General features: G+C 47.0%; 1 protein-coding gene across 1 annotated transcript in view; it reads right to left on the bottom strand.

The window, feature by feature from the left end:
* Positions 1–10,327, bottom strand: part of ATP8B3 (ATPase phospholipid transporting 8B3) — a 49,873-nt gene that overhangs the window by 31,924 nt on the left and 7,622 nt on the right. Inside the window, exons 2-3 of the mRNA XM_019556959.1 lie at positions 2,142–2,216; positions 1,197–1,288 (exon numbers count right to left, since the gene is read on the bottom strand). Of these exons, the coding sequence (XP_019412504.1) occupies positions 1,197–1,288; positions 2,142–2,196 (147 nt within the window). The 5' untranslated portion in view covers positions 2,197–2,216. The remainder of the gene's footprint in view (positions 1–1,196; positions 1,289–2,141; positions 2,217–10,327) is intronic.

A 10,327-nucleotide genomic window follows, 5' to 3' on the forward strand; every position in this document is an offset into this window, starting at 1 on the left:
GGCTAGGATCTGGAACCAACTTCCAAGAGAAGTGGTGCTGGCTCCTACCCTGGGGGTCTTTAAGAGGAGGCTAGATGAACACTTTGCTGGGGTCGTTTGACCCCAGTACTCTTTCCTGCCATGGCAGGGGGTCGGACTCCATCATCAGCTCAGGTCCCTTCCGACCCTACAAACTATGAATCTATGAAACTATGAAAAGTATCTATGACTCTTGGGCTAACTCAGTAGTTTCAAGCAAAATAAAACAGAATACATTATTCTGATAATGCTGAAACATTTTGTTTTGATGTGTTGTACCCGAGACATCTCATTTTGGAAGTGCTGAAATGTTTTTACCTGTTTTAAAATTAAACTGACTCTTTTTTTTTAAAGCCCTTTTTAAAATCCAGCCTGAGGCAAAGAAAAAAAAAACAGCTACAGAGGGCCAAAATGAAACAAAGTATTCAGCCTCAGGTTGAACAAAATGTTTTGGGCTGCCCCAAGTTAAATTGTTACCATTTTGCCAAAAATATCCTAACATTTCTGTATTGTTTCAACCCAAATTATTTTTTTTAACTATTGGTTGGTTCAATCATCATACCAAAAAATACGATTCATCGAGCTGCAGTCCTTGCTCCAGCGCTCTGGACCATGACTGTGAAACACAGCCACACCTGTCTGTAAGATGCACTCGACTTTATCTCAAGAAATTAGTAGAAATAGAGTTTAGAGGCATAACTAGCAAGTTTTGTGCTTTGAGGAAAAGCCTACTGAGGGGAAGGTTGCCAGCCTTAGAGAGCAGGTGTGTGTGGGGGAAGGTGGGAGGGAGTCAATCTTACCTGCCACAGGAATTCAAAGTCCCCAGATGCTGCTGGCACAAAGAAGTATGCCCAGCTCTTGTTGCTGCTACAGCAACAGCACCGAATCCCTGCATTTGGCTGGCTGCTGCTATAGTCATGGTATAGGGCTGCCACAGCACCATGGTCTCCCCAGGGAGTTGCCATTAGAGTGCCCCCCTCTAAGTGGGCACCCAGGGCTGGTGCCTTGCTCACCCACCCCGTTACGCTACTAGCAGTGTTTCCTGTCCTGAACATCTATCAGCTTGACCCCAGTCACTCTCACACTGCTCTGCCAAATGGGTCCCACTTTGAGCTGATGCAGGCAATGACAGTAGCAGCCCCCCGACAAAAGCCTGGATCTAATGCAAGATGTCTCACCGCATACTTCCTCTTTGTCAGGCAGAAAGAGACTCTCTTCTTGAACTGCATGTGGTAGGCTCGGTCATTGGCCCTCACCTCCCAGCTGAAATCTGGAAAAGTAGGCAAGCATTGAGCCATCTCCAACCCTCAATAACCAGACATGGGCAACACCTGGCTCATGGGAAAATGAGGCAAAAGAAGACAGGGGGTGTAGCTATTGGGTCATCAAAACACAGCCTAATGATGCTTTGATTGGTTTTATATGAGGACACTGGCATTTGGGAGCAATAAAAGAAGGCTATGGGTCTGGGATCCCAGTATTACAGAGATATATGGAGTAGCCGGGACAGTGGAAGCTTGAATTCCAGCTACTGCAAAGACACTCCCAGATCGGAAATTGTTCCTTTGCTCTTCTAGGACTAGATTGAGCGCAGCCCGCTGGGCAGTCTGCTAGGTGCCAGAGAACACAAGGAGACTTGCCCAACTCCACCCAACCCACCCCTGCACAGGGACCGGACACAAAATCAGTCTTTGAACTTCCAGCGAGGGAGAACTGAGGAAAATTAGCACTTGGATTACAGCCATGATGACCAAGTAGAGCACAGCTAGCACAGTGTGGAAAGGGAAACCTTCCAAAATATGCAGAAGGATCATCTACTTATGCTTTTGGAGGCTTGGGGTGTGTCTCAAGCATTTGCCCCCAGGGACAATCTCTTATGCACAATCTCTTATCTAAGGTGTTGGCTTAGTGACATAACTATGCACTGGCAAATTAGCATAGCTATAGATACTTCTGAGCAGGAAGTTGTGGGCTAAATTCCCCAATTGTATCATGGCCTACTTTCCATGGGCACCCTCATGCCTTTCACACTCCTACCTCTGTCTCAGATGCCTCTAATCCAGTCCAAACTTGCCCATAAACTCAATGCCAATGCACCTCCCACCATGCTGTCTTGCACTGACCTGACTGCTGCTTCTTTCCATTCAGGCAGCTCATGGACACCTTCTGCTCGGCCATGCTGGCGGCAGCACAAGAATCTAGAAAGCAAAAGGACCAAGTATCATTACCAGAGTAACCACCACCACCTCACATTGCATTTAATTTCTCCTTTCACAAGGCGACAGTGCACTTAACAATATTATCCCTGAACTGGCCCTTTAAGTCCTCTGGTGCGAAATGGGAAAATTTCCTCTTGAACCCAGATAACGACAAACCTCTACCCAGAGGCCTCCAATAAAACAGATTATTAACAGGTGTAAATACAAATAATTCCTACTGATACCCAATCCTCCTAAATCCCTGCCTCAAGTTTATATCCCACAACAAAAAGTATCACAGGTTGCTTATGTGTTGGGTAAAAAAAAAGTATTATTCTTCCATATGTTGTAAAGGCAATATCTCTTCAACAAAAATGTTTTGTTTTTCAAATACCAAGGTTAATACAGGCCTGACTGGCCATTTCCCACTCATCATGTTACTTTTTTCTATCATATTTCTTCTTAATCTTCTAAATAAAGCAGTCACGTGGTAAACTCACTACCTTTTTAAGTGGCTGTTAATCCCAGGGGAATGAAATCACTTATAGTGGGAATAAATCCAGTCCCTAAATTCTAATTTCTCTTGCGACCTCAGGTCACTTCCACTGGTTTACTTGGACAGAAGGACAGACAGCAATCAGATATGAATCTAAACTCGCATCCAAACTTCTTCAGAGTTCAGGAGCATTTCTCTCTGGATCAAATAACTGTAGGTGCAGTCTTGAGGTCCTTGAAGCAATTAACTGGTTTTGTATGTCAGGATGTCAGTGATGTAGCCACACCATGCTATCCTGTAGATACCAAAGGGGTCCTGCTACTAGCATTAATTACAAGTCTAGTTGAGCTCAAGTGGTAACGGCCTGCATGTTTAATGCAAAAGCAGCAAGCAGCCTTATTCCCCCAAGCATACATATAGATGAACACTGGAAGGGGCTTTTGGCAATGTTTAGCATATACTATTCCCCCTGCACTCCATCAGATTCCATAGCATTTCACACAGTCAGTCCCGCATCCAGCTCAAAACCTTATATTTGACCAAAGCTTGAATCCTAGAAAAGCACCTGCTCTTGATCTGAAGACATCAAGAGATGGAGAATCCACCTCTTCCCTTCAGAGTTTGTTCCCATGGTAAATCAGATTTACAGCTCATGGATTCATTACGGTTATTCAGATACTACATAGACAAGACTCCCATCGACATCAAAGCGGAGAGCATCTGAATAAGAGCTTCAGGATCTGGCCACATTTGCGGGGAGAGGGCTCCCTCAGAAATCTGAGAAAACTTGCTAGACTAGCCAGACTGGCACTACCAGCTGACACAATGGCGTAAGCATGGGTTATATCTCGACCCCATTTAAATCCAGCCCTGCTCCCAGGACAACTCTAAGATATTTTTCCCCCTCCAGAGGTTACAGGAAATCACTGGAGGCCTTCAATGAGTAGGAGGAATTCTGTCAGCTCCTACCACCATGCCCTAGACAGAGACCAAATGCCTGTATCAATAGTAAGATTTATTTCCCTTATGCTCTGTAATTCAGTGACCTTCCCCCACAGGGATGTTAGGGAGATTAATTGCGAAATGCTTTTTGATCCTTAGATAAAAGGAGTTAGTGACATATAAAAGTAGTAACTATCTTCTTATTAAATAATCCCATGTAGAAGACTTCCTTGCCATTATTTTTTCTCTTTCCTTTGATCATCTCCTAGACTTTCAAAATACAACATTTGATTTCCAAAATAGGAACATCTGCACACAAAGAAGCAATCAAACCTTAACAGCTGTGAATTAGCCAACACCAAACCTTACAGACTCTGTGCAGTAATAATGAGCAACACAGGCCAGGAACTAGAAAACAAGAGTGATCCACGTGGTTTGTCTGTGTCTAGCAGCCAGAGTAAGAGAATCTCCTTTATATACATTATAACTCACCTGTTCATCTTTTGCCCCCAAATACATAACATATTGACCATGCCACAGATTCAGGGAAGTCTGATTGAGGTGTCTATGAAGATTTTGCCTACAAAATTTTCAGGCTCCCACATTCCTCCTTGCTCCCCAGTGCTCACTCACTCACCTTCCGCCCAGGTAAGCCGTTGGAAATGTTGCCACTGGCTTCAGAAGAGGAAAAAGTACGAATAAATTCCTACTTACCAAAGTAAGTTGGTCTAATAAAAGATATCAGATCCACCCAAAGAACCTTGTCTACTTACCAAAGAGCAGCTCAGGAACAGCAGAAGAGGAAATGACTAATTAGCTTCTCTTCAGAGTCCCTTAACCTTAGACCCTGCAGACAGCATAGTCCCTGCTTCCTTCTACTGATCCACAGCCAGTAGGAGCCTCAAAGGGATGGAGAAGAGCAAGGAGTGCAAGAGCCACGGTTTTACCTGTGCTCTTCTCTGAACTTCTGTGCACAGCCTGGGAATACCCGAGGATGAGTTTTAGCTAAGTCAGCCAGAATTGCTAGTAGGGACCTGTGTCCTGTTCCTACCAACACTCCTAATATTGGCTCACACAAAAATCTAACCTATTGTCTCAATCTTTTTAGACTCAAGATACCCCTCAGAAAATGCCAGCTCTTAGTTATCACTTTGTTTCTGACTACTACAGAAAAATGATAGAGCAGCTTTTTGTGGCAAGGAACTCAGAGAAACCATGAGTCCAAATGTTTTTTAATACTGTTAATTCCTAGTTGAAATCTCTGGGTTTATCCTGTGAATCGTGTTCGCACTCCTAAGAGTGCTAACATTGCATGGCAGCCCATGGCACCCTTGAAAGGATCTCAAGGCACCCTGGTTGAAAATCACTGATCTAGGCTAAATATATAGAATTTTCCTTAAAAAGGCAATTCGCCAAAAACAGAACCAACCCTATGGGGAGGCTGAACCTGTATTTTACTAACTCCAGCTGAAAAGCATCAAGTAGGCCAAGATGATCAAAGCTTTAATCGGGGCCTGGACCTTCAGAAGAGGCCTTTCTTGCTCAGGAAAAAATTCCAGTCTCTAAGATATCCCCGCTGGACTTCACATTTCTGTGACCTATTGTATTAATGAATAATTAGTGCTATTACTATTTCTGCTTGGATTGTTCATCAGTTCAGAATTACTGATGTTCCCAGCTCCTGCCAAACCAAACCTGAGCTAATTAAGCACCTGCACTTGGCAGGATTGGAGGCACAGGGTTGAAATGGAAGCTGTGTGTGTAAACACAGGGGGATTAAGTACTACTCCAAACAGACATAACATAAAAACTGATCCTGGGGAAAAATGTGAACTGAAAGCCAGTACAACAGTGAGAAACAAAGACTGAAAGAACGAAGGAATGAATGAATGAAAGAATGAACAGAGAAAAGAATGGGAAAAGAAGTCAAAGCAGCCAAGAAATATTTCCAAGAAAAAATATGCCACAAGTTTAGTTCGAAGAAACCTCTTGGCCCCTCTATAAATATCACTCATCACCCAGATAATTAAAGATAAAAATTATACATTAGGCATGCTGGAACAGGCACTAATCTGCTGTCAGGGCAGCCATCCAGCTCAAGCTAGTGAAAGGTGACTGGCAAGCAGCAAGCTCTGAGGCTTCCTGTAGTTTCCTAGCTGTGCAGAGCTTCCTGGGGTTGGAGTGGAAAAGAGATGGTCTCAGCTACATGCATAATCCAGCTTTACTGGAAAACACAGCTCCTCAATCCCCTTGGCCCCATTTGTGCTCTTCCCTTACTGCTTCCCCTTCTCCTTTCCTCGAAACTCCTTTGTGCCCATCATGCCACCCCTTATGCCTGGCAAAGCCTCCATGCCATCATCTGCCAACTGTCCATTTCTCTCCTCCTTCCAACCCTTCTTTAATCCCTGCCTCAGTCCTTCCTACCTCCTTTCCTCATCAATAACTCCCACATGCTCTATGCCTGTAGCTTTTGAGCTATGCCTCCTCTTATACTTTCAGATCTTCAGGCCAGAGGAAGCCTCTTATGGGTATGAAAGCCTGGCAGGGCCTGAAATGGCAAGGCTATATATATGTGGGGTTTGTTACTCAGTCCCATCCCAGAAATGGGAAACCCAAGCCACCTGATTTCTTAGGCCCTCCAGCTGGGACCTGGCTATAAATTCCTGCTTGTTTTTAGTAGTCCCTACAGCCTTCATCAGTAGTGCTAGCATCCATCACTGAAAATACAAACTTTCAGGCAGCAAAATATTGCCTTGTGTACACAGAAACCTACTCTGGTTTGGTAAACCAGAGGCAAATCTATGTGGGCACTCCTCTTTTAGTTTAAGAGTGGCCTGCTTTAGTTTGGCTTAAGAGAGATATCCCAATTAAATTCAGCTAAACTTGCATATGTTTCTCAAACACATAAGAGTCTTCACAGAGGGGTTTGCATTTAACTCAGTGGGTCTTGACCTGTTTAGACTCAAGCCTGCCCTCAGAAAATGCCAGCTCTCAACTTTCACTCATTTCTTGACTACCGAAAAGGAACAAAGCAATTCTTCTCTTGCAATGGATTCCAAAAAGGCCACAACAGGTTCGAATGTTTTTGACACTGTGGATACCTAATTTGAAATCTGTGGCTGCATCCAGATGAGCACAGCTGTGCGGTATGTGTGACAGACTCATGCGTGGCACCACACACCACATATTTAGGCGTTCTCCACGCTGATACCTTGCAGCGCAGGAGGGGGTTTTGACCCCGCGGTCAAAGAAAAAGCAGGATGGTGCACATAGTGGCATCGCGCGCTGCCCCAAACCAGAGCCTGGCTGGCCAGAGCCCCACTCGGGCTGCCAGCCAGGCTCCCAGATGCAGGAGCGCCACAGCTGCAGCTTCTGCCCCCGCCAGGTAAGTCTGCTGGGACCAGCACAAGTGCTGGCCCAGCCTCCCCCTACCCCACCCACGTTAACCTGCCACACACCAGAGGGCACGTGGCACAGGCGCTCCCTGGGGGCGAGCACCAGCAGTACGTGTGCCGCTGCTTCTCCTCTCCGGGGAACCAAACATCTGCATTCATGTGGACGCAGCTTCTGGGTTTATCTTGTGGATCAGGTGTAGGCATTTGCACTCCTAACAGTGTTAATATTTCACAGCATCCTTCAGCAGATCTCGCTGCACTCCGGGATAAGAATTGCTGGTTTAACTAAAGTGATTTAAGTGCTCTTTTTTGGAGACCAGGGCTTTTCCAGCTTTTTACTCCCATCGGTTCTGTAAATCCACACACTTCTGATTCAAGTCTGCCTCATGCACACTTAAAAGCATAGTTTTCCAACCATTTCTCCCTGCACGACCCACTGAAAGCAATAGCAGACTGCCGGCCTCAGGGCCTGTTAGAGCTAAGTGAATCTTGGATTTTTTGATTCAATGGCCTAGCTAAAAACGAAGGGGGGAAAAATCAGTTTTAGTCAAACTAACAGAAAATTTTCAGCAAAACAAACATACTGGATCATATCAGTTCCAAATACTTCATTTGGCCCAAACTAATTGGCTTCATTTTCAGGTTATGCAGACCTTTTGCTTAACCATTTTTTTTTAAAGCAAGTCACATTTTTTTAACAAAAAAAAGTCATTTTGAAACAGAGTCAAAAACATTTCTTATCGAAACTAATGTAAAGAAACATTTCTGAATTTCTAGTGCAATCAGTCATTTAAAAAATGTTTAAGCAAAGAAAATGTCATCGTATTTTGGAAAAAATGTCCTTCACATTTTCACCCAAAACTATTCACCAAATTTGCCCCGGGTTTGTGCATGGTTTGGGCCTCCCTGAAAGTCCATTTTTAAGCAAATTTGCAGTTCACTGAAGAAAAAAATAGTCACCCAGCAATACGGGCAACCCCAAACATTGAAAAATCATGATTCAATCTCCCCACAAAATCGTGCAATTGGCTTAAAATTAATGAGATTTTTTTTTTTCAGCGTCCAAACATTTTGGGAGGGGTCTGTTTTAACCTTTTTGTCTCTCCGCTGATAATTAAATCCTAAAATTTCATTTCTTTCTGATGATCAGGAGCTGGGCTTGTCAGAAAAGTGTTGACAAGCTCGTGAGAGTCGACCCCGCTGCAATAAATGTTGTGTTGGACCTCTCCCGAAGACCTGCTTGAGACAGGCAGACCATCGTGGCTAGGGAAAGCACTGAGCGACAAGAAGCGCAGCCCTCCGCCTGCCACCACTGGCGTGCAGATGGCGCCTGAGCTTAGCGGGGTCCTGCCCGTAGCACGTGAATGCCAGGAGACGGGACGCAGAGCAGCACGGGGAGCGCAGGAGGCCCCGGTCGCGTTCGAACCAACCGTGGCCAGGCCTTGCCCGTGGAGCAGCTGCTGGGAGACCGAATGCAGGGACAGCCAGCCAAAAACGCGGGCCTCCCTCCTGGGGCCTTGCAGGCAGATCCCACTTACCATGCCCTGTTGCCTGGGGCAGGCCCGGTGCCACCCCAGCCCCGCCGTCATGTCCTCCTGCCCCTGCATCCATTTTGCTCAGCCCCTGCCCCCTCCTCGGGTCCTCGGGCCCGGAGCCAGCCCCCTCGACATCCGAGTGTCCCCCTCGCCCTTCCCGGCCTCCACACCCGCGTTGGGCCTAGGCCCGTCCCTACGCCCGGGCTTTCGTCCGCCGCGCCAAGGCTGCCTTGGCCCTGGCATGCACCTCTGCACTCCGCCTGCCTCCCTCCCAGGGCTCACATGCCCCTTTCCAGCCTCCCCTGGCTCCTTCCTGACCTTCCCCCTCACTGTCTCTTGCTTGGGGCACACATGGTAAAGGAGGAGCGGCCATCTTGCTTGAGGGCAGCCCAGCTACTAACAATAGAAAGCAGTGGCCATCTTTACTAAGGGCACACCCACTCAGGAGGGTTGATGACAGCCAAGTTGACTCTGGGCTTCCTGAGCTTCACGCTCCATAAAAAGCTATGGGGAGGCTGCGGCCATTTTTACTAAGGGCAAAGGAAAGAGGCAAGTCAGAGCGAAGTCAAGTGTAATGGCTCTGCAGGCTCCCCAGCGCATCCCTTCTCTCCTGCCCCACACTGAGAAAAAGGATGCACACTAGGGAGATCTCCATAGTTTCTGGGAAAGGGAAGGACTCCCTGAGGTCAGCAGACCGTGCTACAACACCGGGAGCTGCCTGGGTGCTTGTCGCAGTGGGGAGGCCGGAGCATCAGCAGCATAGGACCTAAGGCTTGGATGCAGGCAGCCAGGGGAGGAACCCGGCTTTTTGAGAGCGGAGATATAGCAGTAGCTGTGGGAGGGAAACGGCAGGCCTGGGCAGCAGTTGAATGCTGCCACGAACAAACCCATAGGCAAAAGCCCTGAGCCCTGCCCAGTGCAACATGCAGGCCAGGGCTCTGCTGCCTCTGAAAGAGGGATGAACCAGAGGACACAAAGACTAAGGTCCTGGGAATCCTTACACCCCTGTATTGGACTGGCTTCTGGGATGAGATAGAAACAGCTGGGTTGATCAATGCCGCCATCACAGCTTGCCCACACTGCCAGATACTCGTCAGGGACATGTGCATCATAGTTTTCAGAGAGAGTATCCTTACGCCGAGGTCCCTTACACAACCCCTCTGCCTGGGGTCAAATAAAGGAAACCGTAAAAACTCCTCGTTCCCCTTGAGTGCAGTGAGCTGCTTGGTGCTCAGGCTGGCCCAGGAAGGCAAAGGCTGGGGGTTTAAGCACTAGATGGATTAACAAGTGGAGTGGGGAAACCTTTCTGCAGCCTATTTTTTGCAGAACCCATTACAGCTCTTCTCAGCATTTGGGACATTTCAGGATGTTTAAATCCTACCATCCATGGCTAGGCATGAAAAGTGTCCCCCAGGGCAGAAAGGAAGCCTGGCCTTGTAATTAATTAATGCCTCTGGATGGGAGTCAGGATATAGGCAGCTTTGTCTGTGCCACTGATTCCCGTGTGACCGTGAGCAAGTCGCTTCTCTCTGCACCTGAATGCTTCAACTGCAAAGTGGGCATAATAATCCTTCCTGGGCCATTTTGAATGCAAGCTATTCAGGACAGGGACCATGTCTTGCTGTTTACAGTGCTTGGAGTGGACCCTGAGGTGGTGCAGGGTCACTTGGAAGAACTGGATGCCTTTAAATCGGCAGGCCCGGATGAGCTCCATCCGAGGGTACTGAAGGCACTGGCCGACAT

The sequence above is a fragment of the Crocodylus porosus genome, unplaced genomic scaffold (assembly GCF_001723895.1).
Source record: "Crocodylus porosus isolate Cpor-Errol unplaced genomic scaffold, CroPor_comp1, whole genome shotgun sequence".
NCBI lineage: Eukaryota > Metazoa > Chordata > Crocodylia > Crocodylidae > Crocodylus > Crocodylus porosus.